Below are 18,614 nucleotides of genomic sequence, written 5' to 3'. Positions count from 1 at the left end.
CGGAGAAGCCAGTGAATATAATGTGCACTGCTGGTTTAACAACCACGGCAATCGGGTCAGGCGCTGGCAAGCGGAGATAGACCCCACTGGCACTCAGTTTTCACAACTGCCGCTATACATGTATGGTAAGCATCCTGATCTCCTCCACCCCCTATTTTTTTGAAAATTTCCCTCTTCATCTTAATATTGACAAATTTTTTGTTTTATTTTTTTTTGGAAAGAATACGACTGGGTGATCATGAGGGCGCCAAGGCTGCTGGACTTGTTCCCCGTTCCGATCATCATTGACGACGATAGGGACGAACGACAAATCCCTCCACCCATGCTTCTCACATTCCGGACCAGAGCTCCCTCGACGGAGCTCTCCCTCAGACCACCGCAACCAGCTCGGGAATTTTTTCGCTGAATTTCCTTTTGATTTTATTTTTATATTTTCATGGTCTGTAATATTAACGATCACCAGTGATCGAACCCTGAACAATCTTTTATTTGCTTTTGTTATCTGCTTTATTTTTGTTTTTTATTTGAATTTGTGACTTTGCACTTCTTTGTTATATCTGTTTTTTTTCTTTTTTATGCATTTTTATTTTATTTATCATGATGCCAAGATCGCATGAGTGTATCCGACCTTTACTGTAATTTCCTGCTCCGATGATGAAATGAAATTAGATTTTTATGGTTTTTTTTTTCAGTCTAAACAAAAATTTCTAATTTAAACGAAATAATGGAAAACCGGGTTCAACAGAAAATAAATTATTTACAAAGAAAATATGGAAAAAAGACTTCGAATGAAATGAGATCCAAAGCGAACATCATGAGCATGAAAAACAAAATTTTGAAATCATTATGCATATGAGACAAAGCAGAAATGGGAAGAGAGGAACAATGAACTCGTAAAACAATTTGAACAAATTGAAATTTTGATGACTCCCTTTTTTTTTGAAAATTTTTTTTTGTGCAATGAAATCGGACTCAAGTAAAAGCTTTCAAAAACGACTTCCTTTTTTTTTCGAGTTAATTATCTTACTTGCAGTCATCAAATTAGTAATTATTTTCAAAGCTTAGAAAAGTGAGGAATGTAACATATCCGAGGTCTAACTTTGGGATTACATTTTGAATTTTTCTCCCGAGACATCAACGTACGCATGCTTGAAGAGACTCGCAAGTGAAAAATGGGAGTTGTTAGAATGGTTTGGGAGAAAACGGGATAGTCACGCTAATGTCACCTCATACGTTCTGTAAAGTAGACGAGTGCCGAAGCGAAACACGAGGTACCTAAAACGTTTCCCCGATTTGGTATAATGAATATGATGATGAATCCATGATAATTTGTACAAAAACTCAAGTAAGATCAAAGCTGCCCCAGTTTTTTTTATTATTATTTTTTTTTGCATGGGGCTCTGTTTGGAAGAAGTAGTGGGTATGAAAAAGGGAAGGCTAAAAGGATGGCCCCAAATGGGTTCGATATTTTTGTATGCTTCAGGCTAGTTGGCAAGGAAATCCTCTCTTCCTGAGACATTATTCATTTTCATCTCTCACCTCCCCCTCCCCCCTTTTTTTTTTATATCACCCTTTCGGGTTTCTGAATCTAAGTGACCTATTCTCCCCTTTTTTTTTCAATGGGTTTAAGGATCAACCTACTAGCGCAAGCGAGAAAACTTCTGGCCAAACCAATTTGCCCCGGGGTGAAGGTTTACTTTGTTACCTAGGGCATTGGCAATATTGTTGGGAGGAATCTTCTATTTTTGAAGGGTGATATTTTTCAAGCACCATGCGCACAAACGTCTCGAGAGAAAGCATCAAATTGTTATTGTTTATTAGACATTTGACCTCGGAAGAGTATGACACTGTAACTTTGCCTTTGATTATTTTTTTCTATTTTCGAAAAACAAGAGTTTGACAATCTGCAAGAAGACAAATGACTCAGGATTTCTTCAATTTTTTTTTTGTTATTAATTTTTTTTTTTGACACCCTATTAGGATACGATTTCCAGTAAACCTTGGAGATACCAAGTAATGAAAGTTTACATTAACAGTTCATGGATGAAAGCGTGACATCAATGAGCATAAACCTCATTAAAGCTCGAGCAAAACAACATCAGTTCCGACTTTTACAATAACTTATGCTTTCCCAAATAATCCGAGAGTCATCTTCACTCGTCCATGGCATTTGTAGAGGTGAACTTACGTCTTGCCACAGTGCTGGATTAACTTTCTTCAAACTTTAAACATCCTGAATCAATCAAAGATTGCACTTTACGTTTTAGAGCCTTGCATGCTTCAGTTGAATGTCCACACGTCCCTCCATGATAATCACACCTGGCATTTATGTCATAGCTCCTTGGATACGGAGGTCATATAGGCCTAGTTGGACAAATCTTTATGAGGTTTCTGCGGAGAAGATCTGGTAGTAGCTCTGTATAGGTCATGGGGATAGGAGTGAAGTTGACGCCCTTCTCATCACGATTGTAATTTCTTCGTTCAGTTGCTCGACTAGACCCATAGGAATGCGACATTTGAGGACAGGCAATAAAATGTGAATTAGCTCTTCGTTCTTTGCCTTTCTCACGTCTAGGATCATACTCATTTAAACTTGCTACTAGCTCTGGGCCTAGTGCAAATTTTCCATTTCTTATGCCACTCTCAACCCTCTCTCCAATTACTACTATGTCAGTAAAACTTGAGGAGACTGAGATGCTTAACATGTGCTCATAAAATGGTGGTTGTAGAGTACTCGAAAACGTGGTAGTCATCTCCTTGTCGTTCAGACTCGGTTCTACTTGAGCATCTATCTCTCTCCACCTTTGGGCATATTCTCTGAATGATTCAGATTCTTTCTTCACCATGTTCTGCAATTGTGCTCTGTCAGGTGTCAAATCTTTATCATATCCATACTGCCTTAGGAATGTCTCAACCAGATGCTTCCATGAGTAGATGTGAGTAGTATCTAAGCGCATGTACCAAGTTAGAGTTTCGTCAATTAAACTTTCTTGGAAGAAGTGAATCAAAAGTTTTTCATCGTGGGCATAAGCTGCCATTTTCCTGCAGTACATGCTTATGTGGCCCCTCGGGCAAGTATTTCCCCGATATTTCTCAAACTCTGGCAACATGAACTTTGGAGGTATCACCACGTCAGGAACCAAACATAGTTTTTTAGCATCTCCAAATTCAAAACTTCCTTCACCCTCTATGGCTCTCAACCTCTTCTCAGGGACTTCTAATCTGCTCTTATCGTCCTTAAAATCTGCTGGTGTAATGACACAAGATGGAGACTTCGTCTCAGGTTCTTTTTCATTATCATGCTCTCAATACCTAGTTGGATCGTCTGCCTAGGAATTGTAAAAGTGGTTGCCCCAGGCTCGTCTTCTACTTCAGCTGCATTACCTTCGGCCTTTTGAGTGTCAAGATGTCTCGAGTCCACTCCTGAGGGTGGAGTATAATTCGGGGGAAGACCATAGGAAGGGAAAGTTTGTGCTTCTGGAACTCCTTGTTGTGATCGTTGTGTGCATAAACATCCAGGACTTTGTAAGGCATCCAGGGTCTTTAGGACCTGTCTCATTTGTTCCTTCAGCTGTCGGATATCGGCCTTCATTCCCTCTTGAACTTCTACTTGGTTCTCCATGATTTTGCCACTGGTTCGTGTCCTTTAGGGTGTCTTAGATGCTTAGCTGTATTTTTTTTTTGTGAAACAAATTAAGAAAAAAGAAAAATAAAAATAAAAAAGAAAAGAAAAGAAAACATAGTTCAAATTCTCTAGTCAGAAACTACAAAGCTGTGAAAATATTTGCCCCGGTATAATTTTGGAAATTAACACGAAACAGAGTCAATAAGGCGATTCATCATTCAGAAATCTCCAAAATGCGAGACATAGGAATTCTTGGTCAACCATCGCAGGCTTTAGTCATCACATTCTTCATTTGTCTGATCAGTTTCTTGTAGCAATTGAGGAATGTTTCAATCCCCTTAGGCGGGTTGATGATTGACATTACAGACCCAGCATCAGCTAATAGCCTAGGAACATTTTCAATGACTTAATTGATGAGGAAAGATAATTGTGAGAGACTTCTCTTCCAACTCTTCGTAACTTGTCCTTCTTCAACGACATATTCCTTCATCTGACTCATCAATCTTTTATGTCCCCTTTTTTTAGTTGACGCCAACATTCCTTCTAGTTTTGTCACTGCTGCTTCTACCCACTGCTCATCATTTTGAAATTTCTTCTCACAAGTTGGGTAGGGGAAATTAATCTGAATTACAACTTGACTGTCTTAACCCTTTATGTGATTCATTGGCTAAGGGAAACTTCCACTAACAGTCCATGACCTTGGGCCTTTCTTTGAAGCGAACAACATTTCCCCGAGTGTCTTTAACTTGATGAAATATTTCAGCAAAAGATTCATGCCTCATATGATCTGCAATGTGGCGAGAGATGCAGGCGTTAGCGATCCTCTCAGGATACTCAAATTATTTTTTGCGCTAACATAGGATTGCAATTAATACACCACCTAATACCCATGAGGGGTACATTAGGATACCTCCTGCAATGATATGTAGTCTGATTTATGCTGCCAAGGGACACACCATTTATCTTGTTCTTCGTTTAAACTTGCACAAAGTTGCGCTCATTCATTTGCTCTTTTCACATGTAATTCACAAGGAACAGCCTAAGACAAGCGCAAAAGTGCCTAAAAGTCACTTCTTTTTCCAATGGTGACCCATGTTCACCTGACTGAGTACCTGTGATGGACTTTCTGTACAAAATCCAATTTTATCTCGGGTAATCGTTTACAGTGTCCTTGTAATCGATTATATACTGCAATAACTCGTCCATGGGGTATAGGGAATTTTAGGCGTCTCCAGTCTCACGGGAAATGAACCACAAATAAAACACTGGTAGACAACATAACATCTTTCCCCCTTTAAGTTCGTAACAACGATTAAGGGTCCCATAAACTTCAGCCAGGATGGCACTGACTAGATTCTCACAGCGCTCTTTGTCTCCCACAAATGCATTCATAGCGGCATAATCGACGAGGTTCTTAACATTTTAGGAGAAAGCATGACACCATAGAGGAGAAGGGCTAATACATCTGTAAACATTTCCCAATTTTCCTCTTAAGCCAAACGATGTAGGTATTCCTATAAGTATCTTTGAGGAAGGCCCCTCACTTTGCCCTTGATTGTGAACTCGCTTTCCAACTTCATTGGGTGTACTTTCCTTATCCTCGCTAACTGCAAGATAAGTATATACTGCTCAAGGTAGCTGTATGGAGTCTTTTCCATATTTAAGACTTGCTCGAATTCTTCCACTGGTGGCACTAGTTGGAAATCTTGGAAAGTGAAGCACCTTAGTGGTGGATCATAGTACTGGGCTAAAGTAGTAATTTCTGATGTTTGGACCTCCACCTCTAACAGACTCAACAAAATCTTATACACCAATATTATCCTCCTTTACTCGACGTGCATCTTTTCGTCAAAATGTATGAACTCGAATACCTCTTGACTCAAAATTCCATGTTAATTCCCCTTTTTTAGCTTAAGGCCTTAATCACAACTTTATAATTTTTGACTAGAATCCACAAAACGTGACAAGACTATAAAAAAAAACATGAGCTAAGAAAGAAGGAAAAAGTAAAAAGAAAAAAAAAACGGATAAAGAGGTATGTACAAGGTGCGTGATTTTTATTAAGCGAACATGAGGGTTATAAGAATACACATTTCTCCCTTTTGTGCCTTATCAAAGGTTGGATGACTGAAGTTCTAAGGCCAAATATATGCATTCACAAGGATAGCTCCCTAATGCTTAAATCAGGCCACCAGAGCTATGGCTCTTTTCACTGTTTCTCCACAACAGTCAGAGTAATCAACTAGATGTGGAGACACAAATGAAGAGAACAGACTCTGGCTGGGGTTCTCACGATAGCCAAACAGGAAGTATGTCCCAAATGACACCGCTACACAACCCCTCTATTTCTAAGTTGCGCTCAGACCCGGGTATAGGGCCCCACTCATGATATGCATATTGTGTGTGTGTGAAGGGAGAATGCAATTGTACACCCCAAACCCTCACCTGCAAAACAACCAGAAAATTCCCAGGCAGATATAACATGTTTTTCTACCCTAGGGTTCAATATAATCAAAACAAACACACATACAATTATGACAAATATCAAATAAGGATAAAGAAAAAAGGGAAGAAGAACACAAAGAAAAACCACATTGAATTCGCACATCTAATTAAATGGCCTGACTCTCTGGTGATCCCCAGTGGAGTCGCCATCTGTCGCAACCGGAATCGCGACGGGACGACGATCCAATAAAAAAGAATAAATTATTAATTTTGAAAAAGAGATTTTGGAGTCGCCACCATAGTTTATTCTGGAAAACTACGGAAAAACCATAAAATGATAAGGCATGGTCAAATAGAACCAGATTCTTGGTTCGGGAGTCGGTTACGTGTAGGGAAGGTATTAGCACCCTACAACGCCTGCCCTAAGGCAGTACCTTTAACTAAATGTGCGAATGTGGATGTGGTTTTCAAAGTATTTAACTTCCCCTTAAAATAAAACGCTAAAGAAAACAAACAATTATTTTTTAGCTTTTTGGGCCCGACAAGGATTGACCTTGCTCCTACGTATTCTCATGCAGAATGAGAAATCAGGGTTACGTAGTTCTTTTAGAAAACTGTTTGAGAAACTTGTTTGAAAATTGATTGAGAAATTGTTTCGGATAAATTTTGGATTTTTGGGAGAGTGAGCCTGACAAGGACTGGCCTTGCTCCTACGTATCTCCACTTTTGATGGAGAATCAAGGATCACGTAGTTCTGGAAGGCGATATTGTTTGTAGTTTGAAAAATAGATGTTTTTTTAGTTTTTGAAGATTTTATATTTTTTGTATTTTTTATTTAGGAGAATGAAAAGGTTTTTAGCACAAGGACGATGCGTGCGATCACACATGTGCCTAAACCTTTGAAACGTATTTTTGACGTTTTTTGAAGAAAGAGAAAAGGTTTTTGGCACAAGGACGATGCGTGCGATCACACATGTGCCTAAACCTTTAAAACATATTTTTGGGATTTTGAAAAAAGGAAAAGGTTTTTAGCACAAGGACGATGCGTACGATCACACATGTGCCTAAACCTTTGAAACATATTTTTTTGGCATTTTTTGAAGAAAGAGAAAAGGTTTTTTTAGCACAAGGACGATGCGTGCGATCACACATGTGCTTAAACCTTTGAAACGTATTTTTGGTATTTTTTGAAGAAAGAGAAAAAGTTTTTGGCACAAGGACGATGCGTGCGATCACACATGTGCCTAAACCTTTAAAACATATTTTTGTAATTTTTAATTTATCTTTTAATTTTGTATTTTTCTTTTTGTCTTTTGTTTTATTTTTATTTTTACTTTTTTTAATTTTTTTTTATGAACAAATCTGACAAAATATAAGATACAATATACAAGTGAGGTATCATACAAAGGGTTACATACAGTAAAAAAAACTAACAATCAAACAAGTAATAAAAATAAAGAAATAAAGGCTTAAAAATAAAGCGAGAGAATCAAACCAACAAGAATAGGAGTGCATAGATGAAAACCAGTGTTGCGTGCGGAGTAAAATTGGAGCCCCCTTAGTTTGGGCCAAAATCCCTCTTTCCAACTTTTGTATCTGTTAGGAGTGAAAGGATGAAACTGGTGGTGTATCCTGAAATGTGTGAGCCCAATTCTTCTTTCTTTTTTATTTTTGTTAGCAAGAATGGGCTTAAGCCAAATGAAATGGAGGTATGAAAATGAAAATGACGGGGTGCGTGAAGGAGGAAAATACTTTTTTTTGTTTTGTTTCAATTTCATTTTATATTTTTTTTGTTATTATTTTTTTATTTTGTTGTTTATGTGGATCTGGCCCAAGGGGTGCTGCCACCTCCTCCCATTTGTGCTAAACGAGACCAAAGTCTCATTTCCTCTTCATTTGAATCCAAAGGTAGCTGAGCTCCTCCACGTACAACCAAACTTCCGCCCGAACGGCAGCCGCGAGCCACGGTCCATGACGACGTTCGTTGTCGGAGCCATTGCCGATGGAGGCGAAAGCTCTCCTCTTCCGCTGCTCGCTGTACCGCGATCTGGACACGCTCTCGCAGCCACCAACGATGCCGGCCATCCGCTGCGTCAGCTGCTGCAACCACCAAGCCGGGGTCGTCGCTTCTTCGATTCAGTCTGGCGCGCCACTGCTTCTCCGATCCAGCTACCACGCCGCAAATGACCACCGAGTCACTGCCTCTCTGGACCAGCCACCACATCACGCCGCCCCGATCCGGCCAGCATCATTGCTTCCTCCCTCCTTCTCTTCTTTGTTTCGAAATTGGTAACCCAGGGAGGGGTAAACACTGGATTAGTTCTGCTCTGTGTATTGATTTGTGTATTGATTTGGGTGTTTGGATTAATTCTCTTTACTTGCAGGGAAACGACTTTGGGGATTTTGGTACTACAAGTGAGGGTTAATGATGATGGGTGTTCCCGATGGTTGTGGGATAAGGGGTAAGGATGAAGAGATGATGCTGGAGGTGGTATATGGATGAAGATGATATTAAGATGATGAAGATTGGGGAAATGGCCGTGAGGTAAAATGAAGGTGACGATGTTAGGTTGATGGAGGGGAATAGAGGTTGGAAAATGATGAGAGTCGGATGATGATGGCCTCAAGTAGCCGTGGGTATGCCCCGATTGATAGATTTCCCTCTGCTTAAATTGGCAAAAGAACGCAAATTGTCGGCGGGTTTCATTGGCTCATAAGTGTCGGCTGTAAGGATGGCCGAGAGATGTTTATGGGTTAGGATGAAGATTGGTCAGAGTGTAGAATGATGGGTCTCCCCAGTAGCTGTGTTTTTCTTCCTCCCCCTCTCTTGTGAATTATGTAGGCTTTAACACAGTAAGAGGTGAGAGTGTCGGTAGCTGTGATTGGAGGATTGGTAAAGGTAGAAATTTGTAAACTGTTCTCCATGTGATACCTCAAATGGTATATATAAAATTAGATGGTATCTGTCAGCTTCGATTGCTTCCTGTTGATCTGATTCAGGCTTTTTGTGAAGGATTAAGTTAATTGGTGGAAGAGGAGAAATGAAAGTATGGTTGGAAAACTTAGTGGGCGGCTAGGAAAAGAAAGTGATTAACTGAAGAGAACAATGAATGGCTGGCACGTTGGAGAATAATTGGAAAGGAGCAATGTCTAAAGGTGCAATAGGAAGATTATCAACAGAAGACACATTGGAATCTTAATTCAAATAAAATCACTACCAAATTAAATCATATTAATCAAAATCAACTAATTCCATAAATAAAACAAATTAAGATAAATAAAACTAAAATAGAAATAAAAATCATAAAATAAAGTAAGTTTTAAAACAAACAAAATTAACTAAAACTAAAAACAAATAACAGAAACAAGATCACATGAAATCACATACAATAAAATTACATGAAATAAATCCAAATAAGGAAGACAAAATCAAATAAAGTAAATTTGAAACAAATCAAATAAAATTAAACCGCATTAAACCAAATCAAATAAAATTACATGCTATCCACAAAATAAATATCAAATCAAATCATTCCATAAATAAAGAAAAAACGTAAAAAAAAAATCTAAGATCACATAAAAATACAAATAAAATTAAATAAAATTAGACCCAATTAAACAACATAACATAAAATATAATTAAAAAAAAATCACATAAAACCAAATAAAATAAAATCATATAAGATCTAACAAAATAAAATTAAATCATATAAAATAAAATCTCATCAAAATAAAATCAATTCAAACATAATAATCGATAAAACCAAGTGAAATAAAATGAAGTAAACATCATAAAAAGGAAAGAAGTATATATTTTTTATTAAAAATTACCCGGACAAAATTGGGTGTTAACACGAACGGTCAAAGACCGTTCAATACGAACATTCAATATGAAGGGAAACTCTTTTTCAATTCATTTACATTCCAGTTCATTTCTCATCATACAGTTTCATAAATTCCATTCGTTCAAGTCATGGTACAATTTACAATCTTCATATAGTTCATATCATCCAAGTCTCATGTATTTCATACAACAAACGTAACTTAGTCATATTCATTTTCACTCAGTAAACAACGAACGTTCATGCAGCTCCAATCGCAGCACATCATGCAATATATTCATACAGTAATTAACGAACGTTCAAACGAAGCACTCAACATGAATTAAATCAGATAAGCTTCCCTTACCTGGAAAATGGCGAACGTTCACAGACGTACACAATTACACCTTTCCACTATAAATCCCCCGCTCGTCAACGCTCGTCCAAACCAAGCTACAATGGATGAACGCATGAGCAACGCATGAGCGAACGCTCGTCAGGCTAAAGAAAACGAGCGTTCAAATCAACTTGAACGAACGTTCAATTTGTCTAGTTTTGGACGAACGTCCAATTTGAAACCAAATTGGACGAACGCGATTCTGCAGATTCTGCAGAATCGCAGGTTTTCCAGAAAACCAGAAAACCTCCATTTTTAACTCTAAAGCTTTTAGATTTCTACAAAAACAGTAAGGTTAACTAATCAAAACAAAAAAATCTAGCACCCCTTACCTCTTGAGGACTTCCTTTGTGAATTCTTTGAGTCTAACTCTTCCAAAACTTGCAGCTCCAAGCAATTCCACCAAGCTTTGAACTTCTCCTTCTCTCACAAAAATGGCAGCAAGGTAGCAAGGCTTCTTCTCCATTTCAGAAACGAGTACCTCCTTTTATCTTTCAAGCTTGCATGGTGCCAAACACAAGAGAATCACGGACGTTTTCTTGCTCCCCACTTCCAAAAAGACAACTCTCGTGACTTCTAATTGCTGCCCCTTCAATAATGCAGCTCAATAAATGAAAGGGTGGTGCCCACCATGTCCCCACCATTCCCAAAATTTACGGGTCTTACATTATGCCCAACCCTAATCTCGTAGCTTAGGCTTCAAAAGTTAAACTTGTTTTAATTTGATGTATACAAAATATTTGTATGTGGGAGATAGTCGCAGTTGAAATTTCAACCGCATAGATCATCTCAGGGAGACGACTTGCGCCTGTCATGAGGGGGTTGGCGGACTTGGTCTAGAGTGGGACAGTTTGACAAAGTCATTTTTTTTAATTTCACGTGTTAGATTTTAACTAAAATTTTTAAATTAAGTGAAGTTGGAACTATTATTAAAATTTAAATTCTAAACTGCTTGATTAAAAATCTTTGAACATTTAATTATATAGAGTCAATGATCGGAAATATTTAATTTTAAATGCAAAACGTGGGTAAGTATTCCATTGGCAGAAGAGAGTTTTGGGTTAATATAATGAGGCAGAAGAAAATATTGATTTGGTGAGAAGTGAGGATATCATCAATGCTTTGAAATTCATGAAGCAGTGGGAGAGTTGAGTAACAAGGAAATGTAAGGGTAGGTTAGATATCACACGTTGATCTTCATAGGTGCTACCAAACTAGTAGGGGTATATCGCGGTATTAGAATTTAATTCTAATTCAACATTATTAAATTAATAATAAGATAGATTTGCTAACAAAAACACTGAACCAGCTTAGACACCGATTGGACGAGCGATCACAATTGCTCTTCAACTTACCGAAAATATCAAGAGTAGCAAACTTGTGTATAAGTCCATCGGTCAAGTCCTTTATTGATGTGATTTATCAGTTTGTAAACTAGTCTACATATACTTTAATGTTTATTGATTAGGTGTTTGAATAGCTCATTCATAATAAGTTTTGGTACATTGTTCCTATGTTTTTAAGACCAAAAGTTATGAACTCATAATAATAGTTGATATCTTATGTTATAAAGATAATGTTCCGTTTGTTTCCAATGGGAATTTGATTGTAGCCTACGTAAATGTTTACAAAGCTCAATACATTGTGACTACAGATACAATGAGTGGGATCAGACACCGATAGTATTTACCGGCAACTTGTCTTATAAAAAAAAATCTAATCCGTAATTCGTCCATTATTCATGGATATCCACTTAGAAAATACTTGCACATAACAAAAAAAATAAAAAAAATATTTATATATTTTTTAAATAAAATTTAAATAAAATTACAAAAAAATATATATAATATAATATAAAGTAAATTAAATATAAATTAAATTTAATTTTTAATCAAATAAAATATAAATTAATTTTATTTTTAATTAAATTTAATTTAAAAAATAAAAATTAATATTTTATTTTTGCGGATAGTGGGTACTCATGGGACGGATAGTTTAATACTCGCACCCAACCCGTTTAGAAGCGAGTATTAAAATATTCGCTACCTGTTATCCGTGGGTAGTAACTAACCGTCGCGGATACCCGTACTCAAGGATTTTTTTGCCATCCCTAATTGCGACTGATTGCCCCATCCAACAATCGGTCGATATTGGATAGCGGTAGACGTTCTTTGAGCAAGCCTTGTTGAGGTTTGTATAATTGAAACACAATGCCTACTATGTGGTGAACAATGGTGTGAAGGATGATGTCAAGGTGTAAAGCAACCGATGAAGTAAAGGGGTAAGCGGGTAAACCACTTTAGGATGCTCCTTTCAAGATTGTACAATAGGCTTTGCACATAACAATATCACCAATCAAATACATACTTACTTGGGTAACGTATATGATGGCATGTTCATCTGGATCAATGTTACCATCATATCGATCTAGTGTCAAGGTCTTCCATTGCTTAGGGAGTGAGGTATCCGTGATGCCATCAACAAAGGGATGTCAACGATTTCCTCCTTTTGCTGAGGAGTTGTCTGTTGCCCGTCGAGTTTTATAGTTGCTTTTCCCTTCTACTTCATGGGCAACGTGGAGGTGGGATGATACAACCTTTTGCACTGATCCTACATTCTCAAGGATTTCCTTTTTCTTCCATTTGCCAATTACTGCTTAACCTCGACCCTTCTGAGTTTGGCGTTCTTTTGCCTTAAGGCATTCATCTCTTCAACACTTCTCATCTTAAACTCTACAAATCTTGTTGCATTTTCATTTGCGCTTCTAACATCACAGCTATGTCAACTAAGAAGAGTCATAAACCTACTTCCTTTGCTCTGATCATCCTGCTCCTTGTGGAAACCATATAACTCTTTTCTTCACAAAGTATATATGCCAGCTCTACAATGGGCACCAATTGTTCTTGCAATGTCAATTATACTCTACAAATACTCAAACTCTGAACACTCCAAGCTCTGACCTTAAGGTACTCGTCCTCCTCAAGCTGAATAAGGTTTGTACCTGTAGAAGACACTTCGACACAAGTCAACTAAGTAAGTAAGAAGGTAATAAATGCAGTAATTAATTAACATAATTAATGTACCTCATGTACTTTACTATTTATACCATGTTTATGGATTTTTTTACCTGAATGGAACTGGCCCAAATGACTAATTACCTTAATTAGTTTTTGGTTAATTCATCTACCTAATCATGATCTTAAGTTAATCAACTCAGTCAACGATTTTGATTGGCCAACATGTATTTAGCCAAGCCATTATGACGCGAGATCATATACGAGGACCGAGACATCTAGGCATAGGTGGTCAAGATGTATTGAGATATGTGAGAAACATTGTTGTGATTGGTTGACATGTATTCAACTAGACTTCTTTATCTTATAATCATACCATAAGACTCTGTTTCGGTTGAATTGGTTGGAGGGTCGGTCGTTCTTCCTTGCTCTGCTCTCTTTTGATCTTCAATCCTCTCCGAGAATGCTATCCACTTTGATGAGTTGTTGACGTGCAGAAGACACTCTGACGCTCAAGTCAGATATGTTTCATAAAGAGGTCCATATTTTATTAGGATCGAGAAAAATATCTCTGTACCTTGATACCAATGGTATATTTATAGGACTTGTGGCAACCAAGTCCATTGATTAACCATTAGTTCAGTATATTTTTGGCAAATATAACCTGTCAATCACTCATAAATACTGTATATTTGTCCTTAATATGACCATTAAACGTATTAATTGACTATTAATGATATTTATCTGTCTTGATTAGTTTGTCTCACAGTCAGTTGCCAGATATAATACAAACTCAACACATTTAGGCACAAATGTCCTAGATGTCTTCATATACATATCTTACCCTACATGACAAAAAAAAAGTATAAAAACATATAGTGTATTCTAAGACTTCAAAGAAAATAAATGTTAGATTACATTATTGTTGTAAATGTTGTTTGAATGCAAAAAAATAAAAATACATTATTGTTACAAAATACATATGAAACTAACCCATTAAATGTTAAAATATTGCATTTCAATATACTCTAGTCAAACAAAATTTAAATAAATTACTTGTGCATTTCAAAAGGAGTAAGTTCATCTCTAGATAAAATCTAAGGTTGATTAGTTGACTCGTGGATTTTACTATTACAGTGTTAAAATAACAATATAAGATTCTTTGAAAAAAGAATGTAGGTTAATTTACAAGAAAGGTTGTTTCAGTTTGGATATCCTAAATACTTTCGTTTGTCGTGTCTTTATCCCTCTCTAATCTTGAGAGTTGTATACGGTTTTCTTTATGATTGTGATACAACAATGAAGTAGGCTGGTTAACCACAAATTATTTTGACGTATAGTTTATAGGACAATTTAAAAGATCTAATCGATGTCCCTGTCACGCTTCATGCATTTTGACAATTTCAAGAACACTTGATCTTTGTATGGAATGAGACAAGCTTTGAATGTAGTTGAACAGACAAGAGCAAAGGGTAGTGCATGTAGTGGTGACTTTAAATTTCTGGTTATAATAAGGGTTTCAGAACTCTTTTCCTAACAAGTGAAGATACACATCAATCAATGGGTTGGACGTTGGATAAATTTATATGGGCACTTCTTGTTGAGTGCATATTGCTTTCTGGTTTATCTCATTCTGGTAAAGGTAAATGCTTTGCTGTGAAGTACGACTTTTCCTTTTCAATTTTTTTTTTGGGGTCCCATATTGTTGTTACAAAGGGGTTTTACTATTAGTTTGTTTTCATCAAAGAATTGAAAATATAAAAAATGAGAACAAGAAGGTTTCTTTTGTCTAGTTGGTTTGGTTGATGGCTGTAGTGTCTCTTTGTAACTCTTTTCACCTCATTCATTTCTTTTTTATCTTCTTGTGTCCATGCAGCTTCAAAGTACGCATTTGTAAGAGAAGCAACATCTGCTCCACCATTCTTGTCTTATGACTACATTGTCATTGGTGGAGGAACAAGTGGGTGTCCCCTTGCAGCAACTCTCTCACAGGGTGCAAGAGTTTTAGTCCTTGAAAGAGGAGGTTCTCCTTACACAAACCCAGAGCGAATCCACCTAAAGAACTTTGTCAATTCCCTCGCTGACATAAGCCCTTCATCTTTTTCCCAACCGTTCATATCCACAGATGGGGTCCTCAATGCCAGGGCTCGTGTTCTGGGTGGTGGCTCGGTGTTGAATGCAGGCTTCTATTCAAGGGCTAGCTCTGACTACATAAGGATTTCTGGTTGGAATGAGTCTTTGGCTGAGGAATCGTATAAATGGGTTGAAAAGAAAGTGGTTTTTGAGCCCCCTATGCTGCAGTGGCAGTCAGCAGTGAGAGATGGGTTGCTGGAAGTAGGCGTGTTGCCTTATAATGAATTTACTTATGATCACTTAAATGGGACGAAGATTGGAGGGACAATTTTTGATAAGAAGGGTAACAGGCACACTGCAGCTGATTTGTTAGAGTATGCTGATCCCAAGAACATTTCTGTTTATCTCCATGCCACAGTGCAGAAGATACTATTTAGATATAACACAGGCAAGGAGAAGAAAATAAGATAAAATAATTTTTTTTTTTTTATAAATTAGAACTAACTCATCAATTTCAACTTTTTGTAAGATTTTGTTAATAACTTTATAACTTTTTGTAAGGTGGATTGATTTTGTGATGAAATGTAACAAACTTGGCTTCCTTGTTTTCCTTATTGTAGTAAGAGTGATGGCAATGCGTTTGAATATTCTTTTACAGGAAAAAGAAGACCAGAAGCTTATGGAGTAATATTCATAGATGCAATGGGAGTGATGCATAGAGCATACTTAAACAGAAAAGGAAAGAATGAGATAATCTTATCAGCTGGGGCAATTGGAAGCCCACAGTTGTTGATGCTGAGTGGGATTGGTTCTGCTAAACATCTGCAGGCTCATGGAATCACGGTGGTTTTGGATCGGCCCTGGGTGGGTCAAGACATGGCAGATAATCCAATGAACGTTCTGGTGGTTCCTTCCCCTTTGCCTGTTGAAGTCTCTCTGGTCCAAACAGTGGGCATCACAAAGTCTGGTAGCTTCATTGAAACAGGCAGTGGATTAAGTTTGGGCCCTTCTTGGTCTGAAAGACTTCAAAAGATTTTTGAATTTGTGTCAAACCAGGTCAGTGTCCCATATGCTGCTTGATTTTTGAATTTGAATGTTTACTAATAAGGGTGATATGTTATGAAATTTGTTCTCGTTTGAAGTCTGGTCAGCCTTCGACGTTTTCCTCAGAAAACACGCAGAGGGTTGCAGACTTGGTTAGATTTTTAACGGGTCCAACTCTGAAAGGAGGAATCATTATTGAAAAGATCACAGGACCACGATCCACAGGTCATTTGGAGCTCATAACCACAAATCCTAGTGATAATCCATCAGTTACCTTTAATTATTTCAAGGATCCAGAGGATTTGAGAATCTGTGTTGAAGGCATGAAAACCATCATTGATGTGGTAAACTCAAAAGCATTATCAAAGTTCCGGTACCCCAACTTGCCAGTCCAAGCTCTATTGAACTTGATGTTGCTGATACCAATGAACTTGAGGCCAAAACATGTCAATACTGCTTATTCTTTACAACAGTATTGCATAGACACTGTGCTAACAATTTGGCATTACCATGGAGGGTGCCTCACTGGTAAAGTTGTTGATCATGATTATAAGGTTATTGGGGTCGAAGCTCTGAGGGTAATTGATGGATCCACCTTTTATCGCTCACCTGGAACTAATCCTCAAGCCACTGTCATGATGCTTGGAAGGTACATAATTATTGGAATACTTTAGTATATAGATGTCATGATTTGATATTGATAATAATAATAACAGTAATAATATCAATGATTTATTAACTCTTTTATCAATTTGATACAGGTATATGGGAGAACAAATTATAAACAAAAGATTCTCCGGTTGACAGAAAAGTGAAGGGATCAATTGAGTGCATATTTGCTGTTGTTTCTTATCAGTTTGCTGTGTAGTATTTGGGTTGTCACTTAGACCTCTTTCTCTTTCTTTTGAATGCTGTATCTGTTTATAGGAGAACATTTGCACTTGTTCTTTTTTTCTATTATAATATTTATTTCAGTAATATAATTGCAATTTGATAGAAAAAATATTTGGAGAGAAATTGTTTAATCCTTTTAAAGTTAGCAATATAACGAGGAGAAGTAAATTAAAAACGCCTAGGTTATAATTCTAAATTAATACATCGATGACAAATTCATTATTCCAAAACTAAAACATCCTTACTTTTTTTTATTTCCTATTAGTACGGTTAAAAAATTAATTAAAAATATGTATTTTTATTTTAATTCATAAACAGTAAACTACATGGATGAAGATTATTAATTCACTACTATTATTCTCTTTTTTTTCTCTTTAAGATTAGTTCACCTTGTATTATTAATGACTTGGAATGGAGTCTAAAACCAAAAACTAAATTGACAGTCATAACATAACATGAAGTTAGAATTGCAAGATTTATCATTACCCAAAAATATCTTAAAAAATTCTCTGTCTTTATGGTTCAAGTATTAATTTGAAAGGAGACATGTAACACTTAAAATGGTGGTTGGACTAATAAACATTACAAAACAAGTTGCTGCATACACAGCATAGTTTAAGTAACAGAAAAAGATGCATTAGCATATGCTCTGAAAAATCTGGTACCACAAGCCCATGGCACCTTCATGAAATGGAAGAAGCATCTAACTTTCACCTACTTTCCCCATTTTTACTAAAAAGCAGGTGAGATGGAGAAAGAGAATGACTTGTGCTCATGAAAGGAAATTAGTTTATTCACAGCATAAGCCTTAAGAATATGCTTTTGATAATTAGTTTATTCCATGTCCTGAGATTATAAATTGATATGTTCATGGAACGTTGTTGGGCAACAGCAGTAACTAGCTCCACAAAATATCATAGTGAATAAGCAAATCAGTCATAGGGCTTCTCTTTCTTGGCAGGAAATGACATGACCACCTCATGAAATATCTTGCCAAAGGAGAGTTGCCCTGTTGCTGCTTTAGCTTAACATGTAATCTTGTACGTTATTCGGTGCATATGATCATTCACTCCATTGAAGAGAGCCACTGAAGCATTATGCAAGGGATCACACAACTGACTTCATCTTCTTCTTCTATAGCTCCACAACTTTTTTTAAGGAAACATAATGTAACAACATAGTTCGATATAGTTGATGGATACGTGTGTCCTTTATTGTTCACTTGTAGAACACTTAAGGTAGAGAAAAACTTCCTGAGATGATATGTTCTTCTTTGATTAACATGTGATTTTGCAATTCAA

General features: G+C 36.9%; 2 protein-coding genes across 2 annotated transcripts; one reads left to right on the top strand and one right to left on the bottom strand.

Moving 5' to 3' along the window:
* Positions 1–2,354: 2,354 nt before the first annotated feature.
* Positions 2,355–3,622, bottom strand: LOC128195732 (uncharacterized). Its single transcript, XM_052874111.1, has 2 exons — positions 3,313–3,622; positions 2,355–3,244 (listed from the first exon to the last, which is right to left on the bottom strand). The coding sequence occupies exons 1-2, from the start codon at positions 3,620–3,622 to the stop codon at positions 2,355–2,357; spliced, it is 1,200 nt and encodes a 399-aa protein (XP_052730071.1).
* An 11,240-nt stretch (positions 3,623–14,862) lies between these two features.
* Positions 14,863–17,382, top strand: LOC108325705 (protein HOTHEAD). Its single transcript, XM_017558801.2, has 5 exons — positions 14,863–14,944; positions 15,179–15,823; positions 16,034–16,431; positions 16,518–17,068; positions 17,181–17,382. The coding sequence occupies exons 1-5, from the start codon at positions 14,863–14,865 to the stop codon at positions 17,221–17,223; spliced, it is 1,719 nt and encodes a 572-aa protein (XP_017414290.1). The 3' UTR covers positions 17,224–17,382.
* Positions 17,383–18,614: the final 1,232 nt, after the last annotated feature.

Source organism: Vigna angularis, chromosome 3 (genome assembly GCF_016808095.1).
Source record: "Vigna angularis cultivar LongXiaoDou No.4 chromosome 3, ASM1680809v1, whole genome shotgun sequence".
Lineage (NCBI taxonomy): Eukaryota > Viridiplantae > Streptophyta > Magnoliopsida > Fabales > Fabaceae > Vigna > Vigna angularis.
The sequence above is the reverse complement of the archived record's forward strand: the minus strand, read 5'-3'. Positions and strand labels throughout refer to the sequence as shown.